This window comes from Elephas maximus, chromosome 10 (genome assembly GCF_024166365.1).
Source record: "Elephas maximus indicus isolate mEleMax1 chromosome 10, mEleMax1 primary haplotype, whole genome shotgun sequence".
Taxonomy (NCBI): Eukaryota; Metazoa; Chordata; class Mammalia; order Proboscidea; family Elephantidae; genus Elephas; species Elephas maximus.
This window is the reverse complement of record NC_064828.1, coordinates 102,149,480-102,176,208: the sequence shown is the minus strand read 5'-3', so window position 1 is coordinate 102,176,208 and position 26,729 is coordinate 102,149,480. Positions and strand designations below refer to the sequence as shown.

Here is a 26,729-nt window from a genome sequence, read left to right as displayed (position 1 = left end):
TTTTGAATCTGGTTTCCTCACCAACTAGTTGCATGACTTTGGACAAATTATTTGACCTGTTTGAGCCCCAATTCCCTCGTCTGAGCCTTGGGGACAACGGTGATGTCACACCCTTAAACTGGTTGTGTCATTTAATGTGTCTGCATAGCCATAAGCTCTAGTAACTAGTCTATTCCCGTAGTCATAGGTTCGCCCTGGAAAACCTCAAAATTTTGTCAATAAGAGAGTTGTGGGGGCCTCGTGTATCGAGATAATGTCTTTTTTTTTTTTTTAAACTACTGTGTTTTTGGTGAAAGCTTACATGGCAAATTAGGTTCTCATTTAACAATTTCTATATTGTTCAGTGGTATTGGTTACTTCTTTCACAGTGTGTGAGCATTCTCATTATTTCCATTCTGGTTGTTCTGTTTATATTAATCTAGCTTTCCTGTCCCCCCTTACCTTCTCATCCTTAGTCTAGGGTAAATGTTTACTGTTTGGTTTCATTTAGATGACTGTTTATAGGACCACAGTATTCATGGCTGATTCCAGTTAAGGCCTTGAAGAAAAAGGCTATAATTAAACCTAGGATTCTCCTTGCCTTTAGCCCCCTAGTTCTAGGGTAGCAGTAAAATGGAGAAACTGGTTATTCTACTTGAACGCCCAAATTATATTCCTAACTGGAAATCCCGCTGATGTACTTCATAAAAAGTCAGAAGTAGATAAACTTTGTCCTTGGTGACTATCCTGTATCTTGATTATTCAACATTGAAGACCTATAAGTTCACCCTAGGCACACACTAGGAGTTCACCCTAGTGTTGCTAGCAACACGAAAACAGGCATGATGCATGCTATCGTAGAGCAAGTACAGGATGCTATGAGCTATGGGGGGGTCAGCAAAGAGAAAGATTCTCAGAACACGTGGTGTCTGAGCTGGGACCTGAAGAATTGGGCAGGGGAGTCTTCTGGGGGCTGGAAAAGACTGTTCCAACCAAAGGAACTGCACGAGTAGTGGCTCTGAGGCAAAAGCAACTGATCTGCCTGGAGGCTGAAGTGAGGAGTGGGAAAGCCGAGAGGTTGGGACTTAGAAGGTGGGGCTTTTGTTAAAGGATTTGGACTTTCCCTGAAGGAGAGATCAGTCCCTGGAGAAGGACATCATGCTTGGCAAAGTATAGGGTCAGCGGAAAAGAGGAAGACCCTCAACGAGGTGGATTGACACAGTGGCTGCAACAATGGGCTCAAGCATATCAACGATTTTAAGGATGGCGCAGGACCGGGAAGTGTTGCGTTCTGTTGTGCATAGGGTCGCTATGAGTCGGAACCGACTCGACGGCACCTAACAACAACAACAAGTGAGGACACCAGAAAAAGGTTTTTAAGTGATGGTGTGTTACTGTTTTGCAAAGAAACATCCCTCTGGAGAATGATTAGGAAGGGGTGGTTTTGGTGTAGGTGGTGACCACCTAGATTTGGATGGGGGTAGGAAGAAGTGGGTAAAGTCTGGAGAGATTCAGGACAGTCTCAGTTTCCCAGGACTGCTGTAGTGAAGTACTGCAAACTGAGTAGCCTAAAATGACAGAAATTTATTTTCCCACAGTTTTGGAGGACAGAAACCCAAAATCGAGGTGTTGGCAGGGCCATGCTCCCTCCAAACCTTGAGATAAAGATCCTTCCTTGCCTTTTCCCCCTACTCATAGCCCCAGGCATTTCTTGGCTTGTGGGGGCATGACTCGGATCTCTGCTTCCATCCTCACGTGGTCGTCTTCCATTGGTGTCTCCGTGTCTCCCTTTTCTTCTTATAAGGATACCAGTTATATTGGATTATGGCCCACCCTACTCCAGTATGGCTTCATGTTAACTAATTACATTTATCCACCACCACTGCCGTCAAGTCAGTTCTGACTCATAGGGTTTCCAAGGCTGTAAATCTCTACAGAAGCAGACTGCCACATCTTTCTCCCTTAGAGCCACCGGTCGTTTTCAAACTGCTAACCTTTCGATTAGCAGCCAACCACTTTAACCACTGTTCCAGTAGAGACCCTGTTTCTAAATAAGGTCACATTCACAGGCACGGGGGGCTAAGACTTCAACATATCCTTTTTGGGGACACAATTTAACCGATAACAAAAACTTAGCTAGTAAGCGTTGATGGAAAGAGCTAGCAAAGGGTCCAGGTAGATACTCAGGTTTCCAGGAGATGGTGGGGACTGTAACTGAGAGAGGAGACGTAAGAGGTGGAGCAGGTTTGAGGGGTGCAAGGAGAGGCGTGTGGGGAGTTCAGTTTTGGAATACTGAGTTTTGAGATGCTAATTGGTGACATTGAGCAGACAGATGGGTATGCTGGTCTGTAACTCAGGTGAGAGATTCAGGCTGGAGGGAAGAGATTTGGGAATCATCAGCCTAGGTCAGTAATCAAAGCTGGGACAGGGGATGAGGCTGCCCAGGGGAGAAAAAGAGGGCTTAGAGACCGCTCAGGGTTAACTAGAGGAGGGGGAGCCTTGGGAAGAAACAGCTGGAGAAGCCCAATTAGAAAGTAAACCAGGAGAGTGGGCCTCAGTGACGGTCCCTGCTTAGTTATGCTTATTCCATCTTTTTTGCTCCTTTCACCTGTTTTTCCTATTTTGGCTCCTTCCCCCACCCCCCCGCCCCCCTTTCTTTCTTCCTTATGCAACACCAGGTCTGCCTAAACTAGAGAGTCAGCTTCTTAAGGAGCTATAATTTATTTGCTTTTGTACCCAGAGTACCAGACCTGGAATGTGCTCAGTGAATACAGGTCGAACTGAACACACAGGTATTGCTTTGCTTCTCTGTTCATTACGAAGGCCAAAGAAGTTGCCATCTCTTGTTTGTGGTTATAAGTCTCTGAGAACAAAGCAGCTTCCTACAACTGTGGGCATATTATGAGCCTTTTTTTTTTTTTTTTTTTTAAGCAGAATAGGATGCTTTGAGAGGGAAGAGGCCTGGTTTGTAGAAAATTTCTTGCCCTTGGAGAGACAATCCCGCAATTTTCAACATTTAACAGCAGTCGGAATTAGGGTGTTAGTTTGTGTAGCAAACATGTCCTCTTAAAGCTGAGAAGCGCTGCTCGGTAGCACGTAAACAGAAGGCTCAAGCCCCAGGCCTAATCTTACCAAATGACTGTTCAGAAACAGTCTGAGGGGGCCAACACCTGTTTTTAGTTTGTGTATGTATCGCACGCGTGTGATTTATACCAAGAAATAATGGTATGTTAGTATCTCCGGCTATTCTCCCACCAAGCAAACTCAAATTACAGCGTGTCAGTTTGGCATAAGCTTTGCCACTGCTCAAATTTAAATTGGAAAAAAAGTCTCTACAATTCTTCCTTAAATGAATACCATTTCACATCTATAATGACAATGACAAGGGTTATACAATAGTACCATTATAAAGCTATACCCAGGGGCTTCACTTGTTTGGTAGTATTTTATTTTTTTAGCAGGGTGTGTGAGTATGTGGGTGTTTGCTTTTTTAGTCATCATCTTTGTTGAATGTCTGAGATATTTTATAGTACATTAAAAATTAAAAAGGTTGATATACTTTTATCCAGTTTAGTTAACTTAGTGTGTGTTAACTTGTTTCTAAACCTGTTTGAACTATGGGAAGTGACATTTAAAAATGGAAAAAAACATTAATCCCCTTAGGGAAATGTGGCAGTTGATTACAGCAACAGCTTCTCAGAGCTGTTGAAATTCTCTGCATTTCATTCATTCTGAGTTTCACAAGACTTTTTCAGGAGAGGCTAGGAGAGTCTTTGGCGGATTTTGAAAACCCTCTGGAGTGCAGTTTTACTCTGAAACACATGGGGTTGCCATAAGCTGGAGTCGGAAGGGAAGTTGCACAGAAAGCCTTACATACCTTTAGAGAATTTTCCACTTTTTTAAGTGTATGTTGTAGAGGCTTGAAGGAGGTGGTGAGGCTAGAGGGTGTCAGCTGGCGATGACCACTCCTGGGCCACCAGTATCACCTTGACGGATTCAGCAGTCTGGAGTCCTGGGTCAGGTCCCACCCACCCAGTGCCGTCAGGTCAGCAGGCGTCAAATCCTGAGGCTTCAGGGAGGACGACCTGTGTTTACCCAGCCCACTGAGAGTGACGTGGAAAACCAGGGTGGAAGGTTAGTAATTTATGAGGCAATGTGGAACTGCCAAAGGCTCCAAGTATGTATGCCCTCTGGTCAGGCCATTCTCACTCCGCAGGTAGGTCCCATGGGAGCCAAGCAAACTAGAATTTGTTTGGTGATCATGGAGTAAGAGAAAGGGTGTTGTTGTTGTGTGCCCAGCCCTGTATCACAGTGTAGAACTGCCCCATAGGGTTTCCTAGGCTGTAATTTTTAGGGGAGCAGATCGCCTGGTCTTTTTGCTGGGTCTTTTCTCCTGAGGAGCCACTGGTGGGTTGGAATTGCTGACCTGTTGGTTAGCCTTCGAGCACTTAAACCATTGTTGTCACCAGGGCTCCTTCACTCAGTTACTAACGGAAAGGTTGGCAGTTCAGATCCACCCAGAGGCGCCCATGGGAGAAAGGCCAAAAGGTCACAGCCACTGAAAACCCTCTGGAGTGCAGTTTTACCCTGAAATACACGGGGCCACCATGAGTTAGAGTCAGAGAACGGAAGTTGTGCTGAAAGCCTTACATAGTGAGAGATAGTCCTGCCCCAGGCCTAGACCCATGTTCTTGTGCGGTACTTAGGTGGGCACTGCCTCTGTGTGCTTCTTGAGAAGACTGTTTAACAAATCAAGACATTGGCCAGTAGAGTTAGAAAAGCTTAGGTTTGACTCCCAGCTCTGCCAGTTATCAGCTGTGTGACCTTGGGCAAATTACTTCCCAAATCCACCTGGTTTTCATCTGTAAATTGGAATAATAGCATCTAATTGATGGTGGTCAGGAGAACTCAAGGGTAAATGTAAAACATTAGCAGAGGACCTGATGTTTAGGAAACTCTCAAATGTCAGTCTTCAGTATTGCTGTTATTTCTGACTCCCATCTGTCTGTTGTGGTGACCAACCAACTTCTCTTCAGAGTAACTGTTTTTTTTTTTTTTTTGCAAATAATTTTATTGTTTCCACTACTACTAAAAATATATGCTTGTTTGTAAATATTTTCTGGTGCACACAAGTATAGCGGTCACTGGTAATCACACTTTTACACATTACTGAACCGTCACGGTTTTAGCATGCCGTCATGTTTTAGCTGTCACGTTGGAGCGGCTGTTTTCATACCAGCTGAAGGTAATTGGTACAGTGTCACTGCCTGATTGCCCAGAAAAAAAGGAAAACCAGCAAAAGCTTGACTAGGTTCTTACTTCTCCACTAGCCTGTTTCTTCCCTCCAGCGCCCAGCCCAACTCCTAGGTTTTTAGAAAAATTACTTTGTGAAATTCTAGATTGTTTATATAATTTTTTTCTTTAGGGTTTATCTCTTTTAAGGGCTCTTTTCAGGTCTGATATTACACTTTGAAGTCACATTTTTATTATGCCGTCATGGATTTTATTAGATTCTTTGCGAACTCTTATACGCTCTGCCTTCCTTTATCCTCATTCAGCTTTATTTTACATTTGGTTCGAGTTCTTTAAGTTTTTTTATTCCTGGGGTACAGGGAAGCTCTGAAGTCCTGGAAGCCTTTTGAAGGTAATTTTCCATATTTTGCTGTGGTGCATTACGTGTTGATTTCATAGCTTACGTCTCGGTGGCGGTGGTGGTGGTTGCTGTTGAGGCTGTTCCGACTCCCAGCGATCGCACGTGGACAGAGTGGAACTGCACTCCATAGGGTTTTCAAGGCTGTGACCTTTCAGAAGCAGATTGCCAGGTCTGTCTTCCTTGGTGCCCCTGGGTGGGTTCGAACTGCCAACCTTTCAACTAGTAACGGAGCATAACCATTCACAGCACCCAAGGGCTCCTAACAGAAATCCTAGAGGACAATATTCTTTCAGCTGTTTCTGAATTTTCTGTCTGTCTACATGAGAATCCTCATCCTTGTCTCCATATGTGGCCTGCATTTTTAGTTATGATTTTGCAGTCGAGATAAATACTAAGCCACCACTAAATATCTGTAATATCCTGTTGAATAAGGTGAAAAGCCTAGCAAAATTTAGATGTTCTTACTATGGCATCTCTCTTTTTTTAGTGGTTTATCCCAGATCTGCATAAAATGTGTCAGTTGTATTCGAAGCACATTGCATTCTGTGTCAAGTTTTTGTCCTTTAGAATGAATGTAAGCTCCATCAGAGTAGGACTGTCTGTTGTATTCACTATTATGTCACCAGTGCCTGGGATAGCGCCATGTACCTGATTGGCTTACAGCACATAGCTGTTGAATAAAAGTCTTCTTAGTTTAAAAATTCAGATTCTTATTTTGAGTTTAGATTGATTACATGGACAGTAACAAGCCCTGGTGCTGACTGAAAGTTCAGTGGTTCGAACCTACCAGGTACTCTGCAGGAGAAAGATATGGCAGTCTACCTCTATAAAGATTACAGCCTTGGAAACCCTATGGGGCAGTTCTACTCTGTCCTGTAGGGTCGCTATGAGTTGGAATTGATGGCAGTGGGTTTCAAAGGGCATGGTGATCACTAAATAGTAGACAAGTATCAACTTTGGTGAAGGAAAGAACAAATAATACAGGGAAAGTCAACACAATCTTAAAAAGAGAAACAAAATAAAACACAAACCAAGGGCATGGATAGCACGTCAGTTAAGTCAACCTTAATTTGCGGTATGAATTTATTTCCTCAGAGAGTTGAATATTTACAAAGCTTTGTATACAGGCATAAACGCACATTTTTCTTTAGACTTTTATTTCTTCCCTTAGGCTGCTTCTAAAACACTTAGAAAATGATCTAGTTTTAGCAGGTCCCTGGGTAAGATTGCTATGTAAAGGGAGTGGCAGCTTCCTTGCCAAACTTTGAACAGATTCTCCTCATAATGCCTTCTGGCAGATGGGGAAATTTCTTAGCTAAGGGGTATGTTGGAATAGAGAGGAACCAAGCATAGAATGCAAGCCATTACTCTCAAGCACAACTTTAGAAAGTGTTCTTGGCCATCAGATTGTTTTATTTTAAGTTAGCTTCTTAGGTATTCCAAATATCCACTGACCTTATCTTGACCGTTACCTGAGTAGACCTCAAGAATTTCATGTGGATTTCCTTCTGTGCTAGCTGTTTCCATTTGGACTTTAAAAATAGCTGAAATATGTGTAAGGTAAAAGTATAAAACCTGTAAACATTTTGGGCTAAGTAGTTATGCATTCGGGTATGTATGCTATAAAACAAATAGGATTTTTTTCGGTGGTAAGAGGTATAGACAAGCTCAGTAAATATTTTCAGTTGGATCCGTTGGACTACTGAAAGCAAATTTAAATGTTAGATTGGTCTCCCTACCTACATAAAGCTTTCCACCTTCTAAAACCAATGATAAATGATCAAGGATTTTTTTGCAAATTTTAGATTTTCTATTGCTTTTTTTATTTGGCCTAGAAAATTAAGAATTGGCCACATACTTTAGTATAGGAATGACACATGGAATCATGGATATACTGTGCATTTTAAAGTACATAATACATCATCACATAGTAATTACAGAATTTGGAAACCTTTTTATTTAAAGAAATGAAGTATTATGGAGTATTACTCAACTTTAGCTTAACCAAAAACAAACAAACCAACCCAGTTGCCACCAACTCCAACTCATGGCAACCCCATGTTTGTCAGAGTAGAACTGGCTTCATAAGGTTTTCAATGACTGACCTTTTGGAAGTAGATTGCCATGCCTTCTGATGTGCCTCTGCTTGTACTAGAACCTCCAACCTTTTGGTTAGCACCTGAGCTTGCTAATCATTTGCACCATCCAGCAACTCCCAACCTTAGCTTAATGTCTAATACATTTAAGGTCTTAGTTGGTTTTCTTATATTATTGAGTTTTTCGGTTAAGAGAGATCAAAAATGTCCTTTAATCTCACTCGCCATTAATTTGCCACAATAGGATAGTCTCATGACCATATGGACTTAAGCGTGAAGTTGCTCATATGGAGAGGTCTCTGAGTTGAGTTACAAAATGGCAGACATGGGGGAACTTACAGCGTTTTGGGGGCTCTCTCTCAGTTCTGTCATTGTCCTTGGTGTGTGGTTTCAGAGTCCATTTCTTATAATAATACTAGAAGCTTCAGTGGCCTCCTGCTGCTCTCCATTTGGGTGGATGAACATTATTGGGCTGGAAGCTTAGCCTGCATTACCTTATTTAATCCTCACAGTGAGTTAGGCATTATCTTTTCCATTTTAGGTGAGGTTACTGAGGTTCTGAAAGGTTGGTTGATTTGCTCAGGATCACACAGCTGTTAGAAGAGCCAGAATTTGAGTTCACATTTGTCAGACTTCTGCTTGAATTTTGACTTTTAAATTTATGGGGGTCATGGGCTTTTTGAGAATCTAATAAACATGTAGAATTTTGGGTACAATTTCGGGAGGCTTTTTTTTTTTTTTTTTTATGGATCCCCCAGATCTATCCATGAGCTCTGGCCATGGGCCTGGAGGCCTCCCGAATGATGCAATCTTTCTCCTTCTCTTGGCATAACAGGACCTTTCCTCCTCAGTCTTTCTTTCCCAAAAGTGAAGGTACTGGCAGGAAGTGACATTTGTGAACAATTCAAGACCTTCATATTTTTAAGAAAATAATTTACCTGTGAAAGATGCTACCTCCCTACCCCGAAATGCTCCTTTTCAGTGGCCCTCATCTTCAGATCTCAGAAAAGGCCATTTGTGGATTATTCACTCCCTCCCTAAAACAACTTTGTTGTTGTTGTTAGCTGCTGTTGAGTTGACCCCCAACTCATGGCTGCCGCATGTGTTACAGAATAGAACTGCTCCACAGGATTTTCTTTTCTTTTCTTTTTTTTTTTTTTTTAATTTTTATTGTGCTTTAAATGAGAGTTTATAAATCAAGTCAGTCTCTCATACAAAAATTTATACACATCTTGCTATATACTCCTAATTGCTCTCCCCCTAGTGAGACAGCACACTTCTTCCCTCCACTCTTCTCTTTTCGTGCCCATTCGGCCAGCTTCTGAGCCCCTCTCCGCCCTCCCATCTCGCCTCCAGACAGGAGATGCCAACATAGGCTCATCTGTCTACTTGAATCCAAGAAGCTCACTCTTCACCAGTATCATTTTCTGTCCCATTGTCCAGTCCAATCCCTGTCTGAAGAGTTGGCTTTGGGAATGGTTCCTGTCTTGGGCTAACAGAAGGTCTGGGGACCATGACCTCCAGGGTTCTTCTAGTCTCAGTCAGACCATTAAGTCTGGTCTTTTTACAAGAATTTGGGGTCTGCATCCCACTGCTCTCCTGCTCCCTCAGGGGTTCTGTGTTGTGTTTCCTGTCAGGGCAGTCATCAGTTGTGGCCAGGCATCATCTAGTTCTTCAGGTCTCAGGCTGATGTAGTCTCTGGTTTATGTGGCCCTTTCTGTCTCTTGGGTTCATAATTACCTTGTGCCTTTGGCGTTCTTCATTCTCCTTTGCTCCAGGTGGGTTGAGACCATTGATGGATCTTAGATGGCTGCTTGCTGGAGTTTAAGACCCCAGACGCCACTCTCCAGAATGGGATGTAGAATGTTATCTTAATAGATTTTATCGTGCTGATTGATTTAGATGTACCCTGAAACCATGGTCCTTAAACCCCCACCCCTGCTATGCAGGCCTTCAAAGCATTCAGTTTATTCAGGAAACTTCTTTGCTTTTGGTTTATTCCAGTTGTGCTGACCTCTCCTGTATTGTGTGTTGTCTTTCCCATCACCTAAAACAGTTCTTAACTACTATTTAATTAGTGAAAACTCCTCTCCCTCCCTTCCCCTCTCATAACCATCAAAGAATATTTTCTTCTCTGTTTGAACTATTTCTTGAGTTCTTGTAATAGTGGTCTTGTACAATATTTGTCCTTTTGCAATAGACTAATTTCACTCAGCATAATGCCTTCCGGATTCCTCCATGTTCTGAAATGTTTCATGGATTCATCATTGTTCTTCATCAATGCGTAGTATTCCATTGTGTGACTATACCATAATTTATTTATCTTTTCATCCATTGATGGGCACCTTGGTTGCTTCCATCTTTTTGCTGTTGTAAACAGTGCTGCAGTGAACACGGGTGTGCATATATCTGTTCATGTAAAGGCTCTTACTTCTCTAGGATATATTCCAAAGAGTGGGATTGCTGGATCGTATGGTAGTTCTATTTCTAGCTTTTTAAGGAAGCGCCAAATCGATTTCCAAAGTGGTTGTACCATTTTACATTCCCACCAGCGGTGTATAAGTGTTCCTGTCTCTCCACAACCTCTCCAACATTTATTATTATGTGTTTTTTGGATTAATGGCAGCCTTGTTGGAGTGAGATGGAATCTCATTGTAGTTTTGATTTGCATTTCTCTAATGGCTAATAATCGTGAACATTTCCTCATGTATCTGTTCGCTGCCTGAGTGTCTTCTTTAGTGAAGTGCCTGTTGATATCTTTTGCCCATTTTTTAATAGGGTTATTTGTCTTTTCGTAGTGGAGTTTTTGCAGTATCATGCAGATTTTAGAGATCAGGAGCTGATCGGAAATGTGATAGCCAAAAACTTTTTCCCAGTCTGTAGGTAATCTTTTTACTCTTTTGGTGCAGTCTTTGGATAAGCATAGGTGTTTGATTTTTAGGAGCTCCCCAGTTATCTAGTTTCTCTTCTGTATTTTTAGTAATGTTTTATATATTGTTTATGCCACGTATTAGGGCTCCTAGTGTTGTCCCTATTTTTTCTTCCATTATCTTTATCGTTTTCGATTTTATATTTAAGTCTTTGATCCATTTTGAGTTAGTTTTTGTGCATCATGTGAGGTATGGGTCTTGTTTCATTTTTTTGCAGATGGGTATCCAGTTATGCCAGGACCATTTGTTAAAAAGACTGTCTTTTCCCCGTTTAACTGACTTTGAGCCTTTGTCAAATATCAGCTGCTCATATGTGGATGGATTTATGACTGGATTCTTAATTCTGTTCCATTGGTCTATGTGCCTGTTGTTGTACCAGTACCAGGGTGTTTTGACTACTGTGGCAGTATAATAGGTTCTAAAATCAGGTAGAGTGAGGCCTCCCACTTTGTTCTTCTTTTTCAGTAATGCTTTACTTATCTGGGGCCTCTTTCTCTTCCATATGAAGTTGGTGATTTGCTTTTCCATCTCATTAAAAAATGTTGTTGGAATTTGGATTGGAATTGCATTGTATCTATAGATGGTTTTTGGTAGAACAGACGTTTTTGCAATGTTAAGTCTTCCTATCCATGACCAAGGTATGTTTTTCCACTTGCGTAGGTCTCTTTTGGTTTCTTGCAGTAGTGTCTTGTAGTTTTCTTTGTATAGGTCTTTTACATCTCTCCACAGGATTTTCTTGGCTGTAATCTTTACAGAAGCAGATTGCCGGGCCTATTTCTTCTGTGGAGTTGCTGGGTGGGTTTGAACCACCAACCTTTCAGCTGCTATTAAGGAAAAACCCTTTCAGGGAGGAAAGACAGGAGGTTGTGAGTGTGAATTTCTTCATTGCTCCCCTGATGACAGATCCATATCAGTCTTCCCCTCCTGGCGGCACCTTTGTGTCTACCTATGAAGTAGGTGTATGATAACGCTTTGGCGATTGTTGTTGTTAGGTGCTGTTAATTTGGTTCCAACTTATAGCCACCCCATGTACAACAGAATGAAACACTGCAGTCTTGTGCCATCCTCACAATCATTGCTATGTTTGAGCCTTTCGTTGCAGCCACTGTGTCAGTCCATCTAGTTGAAGGTCGTCTTCTTTTTTGCTGACCCTGTACTTTACCAAGCATAATACGCTTCTCCAGAGACTGGTCCTTCCTGATCACATGTTTGTAAAAATAACACGGCAGCAGCGTCTGACCTCCTCTAACTTCACAAGGAGGAAGGAGAATCAGGATCAGTAGCCCAAGGCTGATTCCTTTGAGGTAGAGGTCAGACATACTTCTCTCTGCCATCTTTACCAATTCTGACACCAACTGTGCCTCCCACAGCATTTCTTTGCTGAGTTAGATAATTCATTGCAATGGCCACACAGATCTCACAGACCATACTCATAGTTATGGGGTTTATTAGGGGAAGTAACAGGTTATAATTCAGGTTTAGGAATGCTCAGGATACAGTTCTTCCATCAGGATAGCCTCTTCTCAGCCATGCCCATAGACAGGCTGGCCTCTCTCTGGCCCGTCAGCCTCTTACTTGCTCGGGCAAGTGTAACAAAGCTCTTTTAGCTCTGCCTCTGAGTGCCCAGAGGTACCCAACTCTGCCAGTAAGCCTCAGCCTGAAGGTGCTCAGCACTAGCTCTGTGGGTTGGCAAACCTAGCTCCAGTAAGTGCCCAGAGGCACTCTTCTCCACCAGCAAGCCTCCTGCCCAACGGCACTCAGCTTTCTTGCTCTTTTGGCCAGGAAGCCCACTGTGCCATCTCCTGCTGGTCTCTCCTGCCACCATTTCTCTGCCTCCGCTTCTTGCCATCTTCAGTGTTACAGCTCTGTCTCTCAGTCTCTTGATTCCAGGCAGGGATCTCAGGTCCAAAGGATGTGCTCCGCTCCTGGCTCTTCTTCCTTGGTGGTGGTAAGATCCTCTCCTCCTGCCTCTAAAACTAAAACCCACTGCCGTCGAGTTGATTCTGACGCATAGTAACCCTATAGGACAGAGTAGAAATACCCCATTGGGTTTCCAGGGAGCACCTGGTGGATTTGAACTGCTGACCTTTTAGTTAAGAGCTCTAGCTCTTAACCACTACGCTACCAGGGTTTCCATCTTGCCTCTGGGATGGCTTATTTTAAGCCTAGTGGGATGGGAAAACCAACCAATCCCCTTGTTAGGGCTCCATCTGTCTTATTAACATGGTCCTACTCAATCATTTGATGGGAGTTACAAAGACTGTGGTTATGAGGGCCATATTAAGTAATTCATTGCACTGCAATGTCCAAAATACATGAGACAAAGTCTTGCAATCCCTGCTTCCAAGGAGCATTTTGGCTGTACTTCCTCCAAGACAGATTTGTTTGTTCTTCTGGCAGTCCATGGTATATTTAGTAATCTTTGCCAACACCACAGTTCAAATGCATCATTTCTTCTTTGGTCTTCCTTATTTGTTGTCCAGCTTTCACATGCATATATATGAACCAAATTCCCCAGCTAATTATAAGCCCTCTCCTTCATTCTTCTTGTCAGATACACATCCTACATTCTCTGTATTTTCTTTTCTGTTAAACATGGACTTTACTCATAGCGCTTTCTTAACAATATGCTGGTTGAGCGAATATTTTCCTATTTGGTTCTCCAAGCAGTCTATTCATAAACAAATGTCACGTAAATTTCCTTTCTCTTTCAGTGAACTGACAGGTTGTCCAGAGTTGATTTAAATTCTTGCTTAAGATGCTAATTTCACTAGAAGAACCTATGTATATCGCAAATGCTATATGAGAATTAGCAGCATGTAGTAGAAATAACTTCTATCAAGGACATTTACCACTTTCTAACTCAGTTGAGATCACTTGTATACAGTGTCTAGATTTACTTACAAATAGGACAGAGTAATTGTGTTATTTTGAATAAGTTTTGACCGAGCAGGCTAATCTCATGCTGGATAGCATAAGCTCATTTTCTCTGTGAATATAAAAACTTGTCTTGACTTAGTCATGTTACAGTTATTTAGATGGCTCAGACTTTTTTGACTTGCCAGATCAATTTAGGTTAAACCAACTATGTCAGATGAAGGAATCCCTGGGCGACATAAATGGTTAAGTGCTTGGCTGCTAACAGAAAGATTGTTGGTTCAAATCCACCCATAGGTACCTCAGAAGGAAGGCCTGGTGATCTGCGTCCGAAAGGTCACAGCCATTGAAAACCCTCTGGAGCACAGTTCTACTCTGACACATGTGGGGTCACCATTACTCAGAATTGACTCAATGGCAACTGTTTTCTTTTTAATTAAGATACCATGTGAAATTTTATACTGTTTAAGGGGACTGGAAAACTATGATAATAAGAGCTAATATCGTATGAGGACTTCCTATGTGTGAGATACTCTTGTAAGTGCCTTAATGTTTTCATTTATTTTGTTCCTCCAACGATCCTATGGGTGAGGTACTATTATCTTCATCTCTATTTTACAGAAGGGTAAACTGAGACACAGAGGTGTTAAGTAACTTGCTCATGGCTACATGGCAGGAGCCACAACTGGAGTAGTTTTTCTGAGCCCTTGACCAGCATCTTTCCTCACAGTTGTATAACCTTGAGCAGGTGATGGGCAGCCCGCAGTCTCCCAGATCTGCTGGAGATTGTTGAAGAACTCTCAGGGTAATTTTTTGTCACTTATTTTAATTATGGCAGTTTATTGTTTTGCTTGAAGTTGTGCTTTGGAAGCCACATCAGGCAAAGAAGGATAAGCATAAGAAGAAATGTGAATCCTAATTAGACCAGTAAGACCCCTCCGGGAATGCCTGGAGCGCTTAGGGCAGAGCTGTTGGATAGGAAGCCTCGCATGACTTGTTCCTGGCAGAGTCGGAGGTATCAGGCTGATGAAATATACCCCAGGAGAATTCCCTGCTGAGAGGTTCTCCAAAGCAATATCTGGTTGCACTGCTTTTGGATGAGTTTGGGGGGCTCCCGGAGTTAGAATCTGTGTCCCAACGAGAAACTGGTAGAGCTGTGAGTCCCTTGAAGTGCTGGCTGCCACACTGAGGGCTGCGGATCAACGCTGTGCATGCAGGTGTTCTTAGTGGTCGCTGTGGCAGCTCATACCACACAAGTGTTTTTCTTCTACAGTCTGAGTGATGAGCATGAGGACGGAGCCACTATACATTGTTATTCCATTTTAAAATCTGCTTGTCATGTTTCTGTCATTTAACCTTTATTATCTATGTTTTCATTGAGACTTATTTGTATTCCTTGGATAGAGGATAATGACTATAGAATAATTCCTGTTTTCCCGATAGCGCATACATACTCATGCCAGTTCATCCCTTTCTGCTTTTAAATATAATGAAAATATCTTGCCTTATCTATTTTTACATAGCATTTCTTGGAATAAAATGTAACTGGCATTATGGTACTTAAGCAAACAAACAAAAAAAAGCCAAACCCATTGCCACTGAGTTGATTCCGACTCACTAAAAAATACTGACTATATGTTTCTGAGTTACACACCTTTACTTCATGAGGTGCCCTCTGTGCCTTGAATCCCTGGTGGCACAGTAGTTAAGAGATTGACTACTAACCAAAAGGTCGGCAGTTTGAATCCACCATTGGCTCCTTGGAAATCCTATGGGGCAGTTCTACTCTGTCCTATAGGGTCACTATGAGTTGGAATTGACTTGTCTGCAGTGGGTTGTTTTTTCTGTGCTTTGGTGGTTGATGAGGAGCATCGTTTAAGAGGAATCCCATTAAAACTCAATTGTGGTGTTGTTATGTTGTTAGGTGCTGTCGAGTCAGTTCTGACTCATAGTGACCCTATGTACAACAGAAGGAGACACTGCCTGGTCCTGCACCATCCTCACAATCCTTGGTATGCTTGAACCCCGTGTTGCAGCCACCGTGTCAATCCACCTCGTTGAGGGTCTTCCTCTTTTTCACTGACCCTCTACTTTACCAAGCATAATGTCCTTCTCCAGGGACTGATCCCTCCTGATAATATGTCCAGAGTATGTGAGATGTCGTGTCGCCATTCTTGCTTCCAAGGAGCCTTCTGGTTGTACTTCTTCCAAGACAGATTTATTCATTCTTTTTGGCAGTCCGTGATATATTTAATATTCTTTGCCAACACCACAATTCAAAGGCGTCAGTTCTTCTTTGGTCTTCCTTATTCATCATCCAGCTTTCACATGCACATAAGATGATTGAAAATACCAGGGCTTGGGTCAGGTGCACCTTAGTCTTCAAGGTGATATCTTTGCTTTTCAACACTTTAAAGAGGTTTTTTGCAGCTGCTTTGCGCCATGCAATGTGTGTTTTGACTTCTTGACTGCTGCTTCCATGGGTGTTGATTGTGAATCCAGGTGAAATGAAATCCTTGACAACTTCAGACTTTTCTCCATTTATCATAATTTTGCTTATTGGTCCAGTTGTGAGGCTTTTTGTTTTCTTTATGTTGAGGTGTAATCCATATTGAAGGCTGTGGTCTTTGATCTTCATCAGTAAGTACTTCAAGTCCTCTTCAGCAAGCAAGGTTTTGTCTTCTTCGTAACGCAGATTGTTGATGAGGCTTCCTTCAATCCTGATGCCTCATTCTTCTTCATATCATCCAGCGTCTCAGATTATTTACTTGGCATGCAGATTGAATAGGTATGGTGAAAGGGTACAACCCTGACGCACACCTTTGTCGAATTTAAACCACACAGTATCACTTTGTTCTGTTTAAACAACTGCCTCTTAATCTATGGACAAGTTCCTCATGAGCACAATTAAGTGTTCTGGAATTCTCGTTCTTCACAGTGTTACCCATAATTTGTTATGATCCACATAGTTGAATGCCTTTGCATAGTCACACAGATAAACATTTTTCTGGTATTCTCTACTTTCAGCCAGGATCCATCTGACATCAGCAATGACATCCCTGGTTTCACCTCCTCTTCTGAATCTGGCTTAAGTTTCTGGCAGTTCCCTGTCGATATACTGCTGCAGCTGCTTTTGAATGATCTTCTGCAACATTTTAGTTGTGTGTGATATTGTTCAATAATTTCTGCATTTGGTTGGCTCACCTTTGTTGGGAATGGCATAAATATGGATCTCTTCCAGTCTGTTGGCTAGGCAGCTGTCTTCCAGATTTCTTGGCAGAGACAAGTGAGTACTTCCAGTGCTGCATCCATTTGTTGAGACATCTCCACTGGTATTCTGTCAGTTCCTGGAGCCTTGCTTTTCACCAGTGTCTTCAGTGCAGCTCAGACTTCTTCAGTGGTGGCCTTTGCTAAATGGAACCTTATATTATTAATAAAAAAGGGAAAAATAGCTTTTCTATAAAAATTAAAAAGGAAACAGCTTTGTTATTTGCCTGTAACATTTGTGTATATGGAAGAAGTATTTGGTACAACTAGAAAACTACCTTGTAAATGTGCGGAGAAATGTTATTTCGTGTATCATAAAGCCATGATTTAATGAAAAAAACAAGTACCGCTTTTAATAACAGAAATCTAGGTGTTTCTTCATGTGCCTGTATTTAGGCTTTTAACAACAGAAGTAATTTCCTTGGTTTTATAATTCTAACATTTTTTAAATAACATTTTTATGATAATACTAATTTAAGAACAGTGGGGTTGTGGTATTTTTTTTAAGGCAGTGGAAAATACGTCAGATAATATTCTTTTTGGCAATAGGAATTAACCTTGACTAGATTCTTTGTGAAAATGTATTTAAAATCCTCTAATACTCTCTATCTGCCTACAGGCCCCCTCACTTAACATCGCCAATGTTTCTTTGTAACAGGGACCAAGTGTAATTCAAACCTGCCAAAAAGCGAATAGCGGAAGAATAGGCAGCTATTCCTAAATGTACTCATTTCAGTTCTTCCTTTTCATCTTTACACTGTGAGGTTAAACAGTTTCTAAAAATATTGCTCACACTGCTCAGTGTCCGTGGCCAGTCAAAACAGAGGGGAATAACTAAGACCTGAGTTCAGGAAAACATTAAAAAAATTTTTTTCCCTGTGAATTAATTGAAGCCTAAACACTGGAATATAGGCCGAATTAGCCTGAGGCTATCTGTCTTCCCACTGTCTTCTCAATAAAAAAGAAAAAGGGTACTATTTACTCACTGCCCTAAAACACAGATATTTATGTATTTATGGATTAAGCTAATGGGCAAGCCCAAAGAGGCTCAAATTTAGGAGATTTGAATAAAGAGAAGGCCTGACTGACTGACTAGTTTTTTGCAATGGGATATAAAAAATGTTTCTGCTGTACAACAAACTGATGAACCAAAGTGACAGGAGAAGGGGAGGTTCTGGTTTACCCTCAGTTACGCTGGCTCTGGATGGCGTGGGTCCTAACCTTCTATGCGGTAGTACAAAACAGAGCGTTAGCCTTTGCCTGTATTGAAGCTGTATGTGATAATATCTCAGACCTCTGTCATTCCTGGGTAGTGAAATGTTCATCATTTAATTCTAGTTTACTCTTTAAAAATGTGTTGATATTGTTTTAATCCTTTTAATTAAATATCTTTCTCCATGGCAGTTATCGGTATCTGGCCTGCCATATCTTTTCCTTACTTGTCGTCTTTCCTCTACTGGAGTGTAAGCTACATAAGGACAGGGATTTTATTCTCTTTTGTTCAATGCTGTATCCCCTGTACCCAGAACAGTGTTTGACACACACTAGGTGTTCAGTCAGCATTAATTCAATGAATTGATTACTCTTCCTATGATACTAATCCATTTTTCTTAGAAAGTAGAGTATCATATACTTTTTTTTATTGTGGTAACAAAATAAATAATGAAATATTTGCCAATTCAGTTTTTACATGTATAATTCAGTGATAGAAAGTACAGTATAATATACTTCTTTAAAAATGATCTTACTGTGTTGCAGGGTCTTTGTGTTCTTCGTAGCATCCTATTGTCTAGGACAGTAATAGAAAAGATGTGAGTAATTCATCTGTGAAGACAAGGATCCCAATTCAAGCCTTGGACATTCCTCTTTCAATAAATACCTGAAATTGGCTTATCATTTGACTCTTTTCCTGAACACTAAATGCTACAACAAAAAAAAATTCTGCCCAGTTGATGAGTTCAGTTAGTTGAGCTTCAGCTTCATAAATGTTTCACTATAATTAAAAAACCATGATATATATACTTTTGATTGTTATTTTTTGAGTCCTCATTTATAGTTGAGTAGAGTATAGTGATACTGTATATCGTTACCTTGGCTGTAAAATAGATATGTTTTTTGATCAAGGAGAGAAGAAAGTGGTTAAAACTAAACACAAAGGAAGAAGTTCAGCCTCTGAGGCAATGTGACCACCATACCATCTGTCAAAAGGAAAGAGTGAAGAAGTAAGATGCTCCACTATTCATGGGAGACTCAGTGTAGAGGTAAACTCCAGGCCTTGAATTAGGTTAATACTCGTTAACTACCCTTGTTAGATGATCTCTCTGCAAGGGATAGGCTTTATCTAGTGCTATCTCCTCTCATCTCTTTCCTGATGAAAAGTCTTCTGACTTCTGCGTAGTCTAAGAATGGCATCACGATAAAATTATATCTGCAGTTTTATATGGGATTAACTTTATCAAACTCAATGCACCAGGGGCTTAAAAAACCCGCCAGCTAATTTGTGTGTCCCTCTGCTCTGCTTTAAAAATAATACAACTAAAAAGACTGTTGAAATAATTAGACAAGAAATGACTGGGGGATTAGGAAAGGGTTTTATACATTCTGACAGGATTTGGACCTGCTTGTAATAGCTGGTGTCTCTTTAGAAGACTGTGATTCGGGCACTGTATCTTTTACCCAGACTCAAAAATTTATAAACCATCTTTTCCTTTGAACAAAAATCTTGATTATCAAATCACTTTGTCTCAGCATGAAGTAAGCCACCCATATAGTATCTGAAAAAGAAGCTAAGGTCTATGGAACTTTTGTTTTCATTGTAGTATTCATAGCAGATACAGTTATCTGTACAGTTTAGCAGCGTAGCTATGAAAAATGTTAAGTAGATATGAAGAAATCATTGGATAACTTTATGAAAACTTTTCTGATGTTCAGAGCAAAATAGAAAGAAAGAGAATGTAAAAATATCTGACAATGAAGAAGTTTCATAAAAATCTGTTCAGTGATAATTGGGAATCAATCTAGAAGAAGAGGATGCCAGATGAATCAGTCGCAATGAGTTTCCGAGAAGTCAAGTCGACTTGCTTTGGTCCCCAGTGAGAGACACAGTTGTGGAGAAAGAGAAACCACATGGAGTTAAAGCTTCTTATCCAGAAAGGTACTGGGAAGTTGGATAATACGGAGTGGTGGAGGGCATGCACAAAAAGCCGGTAATTAAAGGCTAGTCTTTGGAAAAGTTTTATTACTATTAAACCAAGTCCATAAACAGCACCAGGACAGGTATGACCCAGGAGGTTTGGACTCAAGGAAGAGAGGACACATGATGCTGGGAAAATATCCAAGACCAATAATGATTGATAATAGGTGACATTTAAGGCACCCAGGGGGCCTATCCATGTTGAGGTCTTTGTACTTAAAAAAAATAAAAAATCCCATAATATCCTGACTTAAGCATGTAAAGGAAGAATTTAGTTTGATTATTGTTTGCGTGGTTATATTTTTGAGGAAGAAGCATGCTTGAGGTAAGTTTACTATTCTTTTGGCCACACCTGAAGAGATAGTATCTGTTAATTTATATACTCATAGTAAGTATAAGAGTTTTATCAGCTCAATTATAGTTTATGATGTACCTTGGCATAACTCTTTGGTGATGTTAGGTCAGGTGTTATTTTCTTTGTTTTTGCTATGAAGAAACTGAGACTCATCAAGAGAAGTGCCTTGCCCCAAAGTTAGTGAGTGGTGGAGTCAAATACTGTAGTGTTTTTGCACTGTACTCCTATTGGAATTGCAGGCATAGTGTCTCAGAGGAAGTAATTAGCTACTATGCTAGTTACTATGCCACTAGTCAGACCTTTGAAAACACATAAATTACAGCAGGTAACAGAATAGCAAACAGTGAAAAGTTTTTCATATTTGGCTTTGGAAAATATGCTTAAATTTACAAGTGAATTAATAAAACTGCAGTTAAATTGGCTGAAGTACCAAGACCTATTGCCGTCGAGTCAATTCCGACTCATAGCGACCCCATAGGACAGAGTAGAACTGCCCCATAGAGTTTCCAAGGAGCGCCTGGTGGATTTGAACGGCCAGTCTTTTGGTTAAAGCTATGTATAAAACAAGTTATCTTCCTGACCATCTTTGGGAAATGAAGTGGTCTTCATAACCACTAATAACCAAAGTTTACTTTTGCCCAAACAACTGTTTTGAGGGCCCTTACAATTTTTAAAAATTCTGTTTCTGGTGAAAATTTACACAGTAAATTAGGTTCTCATTTGACAATTTCTATAGGGTTGCTCTGAGTCAGAATCAACTCGACAGCAGTGGATTTTTTTGAACAATTTCTGTAGTTACATTGTCACGATGTGTCATCATTCTCTTTGTGTTCTGGTTGTTCCGTTTCCAGTACTCTAGTTTCCCTGCCCTTGTAATTCTTTATAACTTCTTTTTAAAGAACTTTTGTTTGTATGCATGTGTTCTTCCTTGCTGATAGGGTGTTTACTGCCCATCACTGCTGCTGCTGCCAATGTGGTTTTATTTAACGTTTTTCCTTTTATTTGTCACTTTTTTAATACTTTGAATTGGATAGCCAAATCACTAAACTCACTAAAACTATGTGTAAAATAAGGGAGGGGGGAACTTCCATGTAACTTTGACTTTGACATATATTTTTCGTTGCTCAAATTCATTTTACCTGTTGTCCATTCCTTAATTATGCTCAGGTAATTGAGGTTGCCAGATAATCGTCAAACTCTACACAACCTTGACCTAAGTTTAGATATGAGAAAATAGAAAATTTAACTCATTCTAGGCTCATCTACTTCTGGCTCATTTTTTCTTTTCTTGGTTTTTTTCTAATGAACTTAAATTGATATATTTAAATATTTAAAGATAAAATTCATAATATCGTTAGCCAAGACAAACCAAAGAAATGAACTCATGCTGAAAATTCTTTGCCTGACGAGAATTAGTCACAACATTTTGTTGCCCAAGCTCCACTTACCCATCTTAGAAACGAATCCTGTTACAGTCATAAAACCTTATCTGATCGGAAGTATTACTTGATTATATATAGAAATTCTAAGAAAGCCTGAAATTCAAGGACTATAATGTTAGAAGATTTTAGTTACTCACATGCATACAAACATTTCTAGCAGCAGTTTTAGAAATACAATACCCAGTTGAAGTATTTAACGAGGTATGAACTTGATTTTGGCTAGCCTTAACCACTTCTTAAGATAGAACTTGAATAGAGAAGCAAGAACCAGAACAAATAACTTTTCTATAACATAAAATGGACCAACGTTCAAACGTCCAAAATCTTAGACTCTCCTATATCTGAAATAGCTTATCAGCAAATAATTTGCTAAATCCACCATTCTTTTCAGCTGCTGCACAATTAGATATGTTCTTTGCCACTCCTTGTAAGGCATGTAATCTTGAAAAACGAATGATGCCATTTCACAGATGTATTTATCTGTTTCTGTCTGATTTTCTATCTCTGTGTGACGTGAGTAATAAATGCATTGCTAACGTAAATACTTACCAAGTCATAATAAATCTCAGAAACTTAGCACATTTTGAGAGGATTCATTTTAGAATGTGCTATTTTGTATAATTCTGGCAGGCTTTTCAGCAGGTATTTCTGTTTAATTATATCATAATCAGTTAAAAAAAAAGGCACAGCCACAGACTACACAAGAACCCTATTGTTTTACAGGTCTGTTTAAATTCTTGGATTTGGGACATTCAAGTCCAGCTGTTTAAAGGGAAAAGTAATGTACACAAAGGATTTTTAAAGATTTTTTTAATGTTGGTTAAAAGCACTGTAATGCTGTTATGACCAAAACAGTTTTTAGATCCTAAAGATACCCACCCTGGACCTAGCACAAAGCCTTTAGTGTTTTTGCCAAAAAATAAATGTTTATGGAATTAAGTGCTTAGTAGTGGTGTGCGTTTGAGACCAAGCATGGTACATCTAGTCTAGAAACTTGGGTTCTAGGATGGAACACAAAACAAACATACAGTTCACAGAAACTCATTGTGTTGTAATCAACCCAAATAACTGTAATTAGAAAAGTTTTTTCCTTTTTGGGAGGGGGAGGTTTTACAATTGGTGGTGTTGGTGCTTGGCAGAGGAGTGAGACTAAATAATCTTTTAAAAAAATACAGCGATTTTTTAGTAGCAAAATGCTTTCGTGTGGTTTCCCCTCTTTAGTCCTTGTGGTGGAGTTGTGAGGAAAGTATTACTTCATTTTACACTTGAGAACACTGAATTGGACCTATTGACTTGTCCAATTCCCATAGCTATTAAGTGGCCAAGCTGGAAGTCAAACCCATGACTTGGGACTTTAAGCATCGTGTCCCTTCTGTTAAACCAGATTTTTCTTCTTTTGTAAGAGGAGTTTAAAAGGAAAGGAACAGTACTTGTTTTCTGTAAACGTGGTATGTGTTCTGTCCTTACAGATATAATGTAATCATTTGAAATGTAATCATAACTCCAGAAAGTAATTGTCAATAGGATTCAGACTTTCTGGCACATTAAAGTGTGTTTTGATCTCCTTACCTCCAGGTTTTCCAGCACGGATTGGTTGTGTGCCTTTTCTCCTGCGTGATGATGGGGCAGTGTGGCAAATGCAGCGGTTTTCAAACTTTAATGGGCACAGGAATTAACTGGAGGTTTAGTAACTCTGGGGTACAAGGTCCAGGATGCTCTCCAGGTGATTCTGATGGAGGTGGTCCAGGGACAGTACTTGGAAATACACTAGTTTCACACAGATAAAAATGGCTGGTACATGAGGGGAGTGGTGAAGATTCAATCCACAGCATACCTGAGTGTCTCAGAACTCACCTGGTGCGTAGTAAATGTTAACAAATATTCCACTGGTAAAAAGTTCAGCCACGGTTAACGGCCATGGGTGACCGACGTGATGAACGTAATTGATGTTAGGGAACTGTGCATGTGAAGACTGTAGAAATGACAAACGTTTTGTTACTTACATACTCACCACGATAAAAAAAAAGACAAAAAACCTATTCATATGTGATGGCTTGCATAGCAACTAAGAAGCAAGAGAATATTCATTCTTTTATTCAACAAAGTAGTTACTGAATTCCTGCATTATTTTAGGAGATTTGTAGGTATAAATGGAAATTGGGCATATTCCCCACTCCTATGGAGCTTATTTGATATAGATTCATTTTAAAGTTTATGGTTTTTTCTCTCCTAAAATATTTTAACAGCAAAAATGTTGATAAAAATTGTAAGATGAAATTAAAATGAGGGCAAGTTTGTATAGTTCTTTTTCCTTGCAAATTAAAAATTCATTTTTTTATTTGAGGATTATAGGTCAAAGAAATAGCTTGAGTATTACTATTTCTAAGTTTTATTATTGTTGCACTAGGGCTGCACTATCCAGTACAGTAGCTACTAGCCACAGGTGACTATTTAGATTTGAGTCAATTAAAATTAAATAACACTAAAAATTCAGTCCCTCTATTGTGCTAGCTACATTTCGAGCACTCAATACCCACATGGCTATTTGGCTTTTGTATTGAACATTTCTCTTGGACCTTCATTTTGTATTGGACAGATATAGGAAATTTACATCATTGTAGAAAGTTCTATTTGACAGCATTGCTCTAGAGTTAAGATCTACAAAGTAGTGGTTTTCCAATTGCCTCGATCTGTACATTGATTTGGAGGTAAATATTAGCAGTGGCATGAGGCTGTCATTTCAGGTCTTGGGACTATTAAGTGCATTGATACCCTTGCAGATTGACCCGGCCCAGGGCCAGTATGGATTTACCTTAGTGGTTTCATTACACAGCAAATGAGGTCTAAATGCTAATTTCTGAACTTTTTTTTAAAGCTCTGAGAAAAACATTTAGGTTAGTTTACTGCTTTAGCTACAGCGTTTTGTGTGTGTGAGAGAGAATTCACCTCCATCGCATTAGTTGTTTAAATTTGTATCTAATGAGATTTTGGGGGCAAGAAGAGTTAGGACTGTGTCTCTAACTGCTAGAATTTATAATACTTACATGAAATAATTTTACATAAAATAATTTATTTACAGAAGCCAAATTCCGGAGTAGTGAAAATTTGGGTTAACAGTGTTTAGTCAGAAGAATTTTACTTGATAGAAGCCTATTACGGATTGACTTGTGTCCCCCCAAAACATGTGTTATAAATCCTAACCTATATGCCTGTGGCTATATCCTATTTGGGAGTGAGTTGTCTTTGTTATGTTATTGAGGCAGGATTAGTGTAGGGTGTATCTTGAGTTAATCTCTTTTGAGATGTGAAAGAGATTAAAAAACAAGCTAGCAGAGACTGGAGAGGATACATGCCATGCCTCATGAAGATCACCAAGGAGCCAAGGAGTAAGCACCTTCCCCTGGAGCCACCAGAGAGAAAGCCTTCCCCTAGGGCCAGCATCCTCAGTTTGGGCTTCTGGCCTCCTAAACTGTGAGAGAATAAATTTCTCTGTGTTAAAGTCACCCATTTGTATTTCTCTTATAGCAGCGCTCAGTAACTAAGACAAAGCCCAGTTATGCTTATATTAAAATAATGTAATAAATTTAATATATCAGTAATTAAAAAAAACTAAACTATTTGTTCGACATACTGATTTTTGTGAAAACTTGTATGAAAAATCTAGCACCCGCTACATTGATTTCTAGGCTAACGTGTAAAACTATATGAATGCATTTTGTGCAGAGTTCAAGAAATGGTATGTGAGCATAACTGACTTTTTCCTCTGTTTCCTGAATAGGAGTCTCTAGATATAAATGATGATGTTGGGTGCTCATAGCGACCCCACGTGACAGAGTTGAACTTCCCATAGGGTTTTTTAGGCTGTAATCCTTACGAGAGCAGATTGCTCTCTTTCTCTTGCACAGCTCCTGGGTGGGTTCGAACTTCGAACTGTTCTGTTAGCAACTGAGAGCTTAACCGTTGGCACCATCAGAGCTCCTTAGCTAGTCTTTTTTTTTTTTCAGTAGTTGGCCCTTTCTGAGAAGAGCGGCAATAGGAGACTGCTGTCCCTTGGTCCCAGGTCATGGTTTATTGCAGTTAAAGTGATTGATTCCTTTTGTACATTATTGCCTCCTTCAGTGACCCTCCCTCTTTCCAGATCACTTACTTCAGCCTCTGGTACTACAACAAGCAGAACCAGCGCCGGTGGGTAGATTTGGAGAAGCCTCTAAAGAAGCAGCTGGATAAATACGCAGTGGAACCCACCGTCTATTTTGGAGTGGTGTTTTACGTGCCTTCGGTTTCGCAGTTGCAGCAGGAGATTACCAGGTGAGAAGGAGGGCACTGTTTGCCTTTAGGAAGTAAATCGGGTGAGAGTCAAAAAGTGAAAGTAAGGCCACAGTCAGAAGAGACGAGACTGAAACGTTGCCCTTCCGCCCCACATTTGGAGCCACGCTCTACGTGGAGGTTCTGCTGCGTGGTTACGTCCGTGTGTCTTACTGTGTGCGGCATGAGTTATGGCTTCCCTAGGCACAGAGGAGTGATTCAGGGGAAAATGAGCTTTTGACCCTGGCTGAGAACTCCTCTTGTAGTGATGGTGCCTTTAATGTTTTTGTTGTTTTGTTTCTGATCCTTTGTAACAATGAAATGAGAGAGGAGATTAAAAAAAAAAAAGTACCAAACCTTGCTCATTCTTCAGTGTGCAGCAGGGTTCTTATAATTCTTGATTCCAGGACCTGTACCCTGTAGACTGTGTGTGTGCATGTGTGTTTGTATGTGAGAAGTGGGGTGTTGTTGTTGGGTACTGTCAAGTCAATTTCTGTTGGGTCAGTAATTTAAAAACTAAACATTGTTTCATAGGGTTTTTTTGGCTCTTAATCTTTACAGAAGTAGATTGCCAGGTCTTTATCCCACAGGGCAGCTGGGTGGGTTTGAATTGCCAGCCTTGCGGTTAGCAG

General features: G+C 40.3%; 1 protein-coding gene across 1 annotated transcript in view; it reads left to right on the top strand.

Annotated features, from left to right (window-relative positions):
- The window catches only part of PTPN21 (protein tyrosine phosphatase non-receptor type 21), an 83,193-nt gene that overhangs the window by 850 nt on the left and 55,614 nt on the right, over positions 1-26,729 (top strand). Inside the window, exon 2 of the mRNA XM_049897418.1 lies at positions 25,931-26,100. Within this exon, the coding sequence (XP_049753375.1) occupies positions 25,931-26,100 (170 nt within the window). The remainder of the gene's footprint in view (positions 1-25,930; positions 26,101-26,729) is intronic.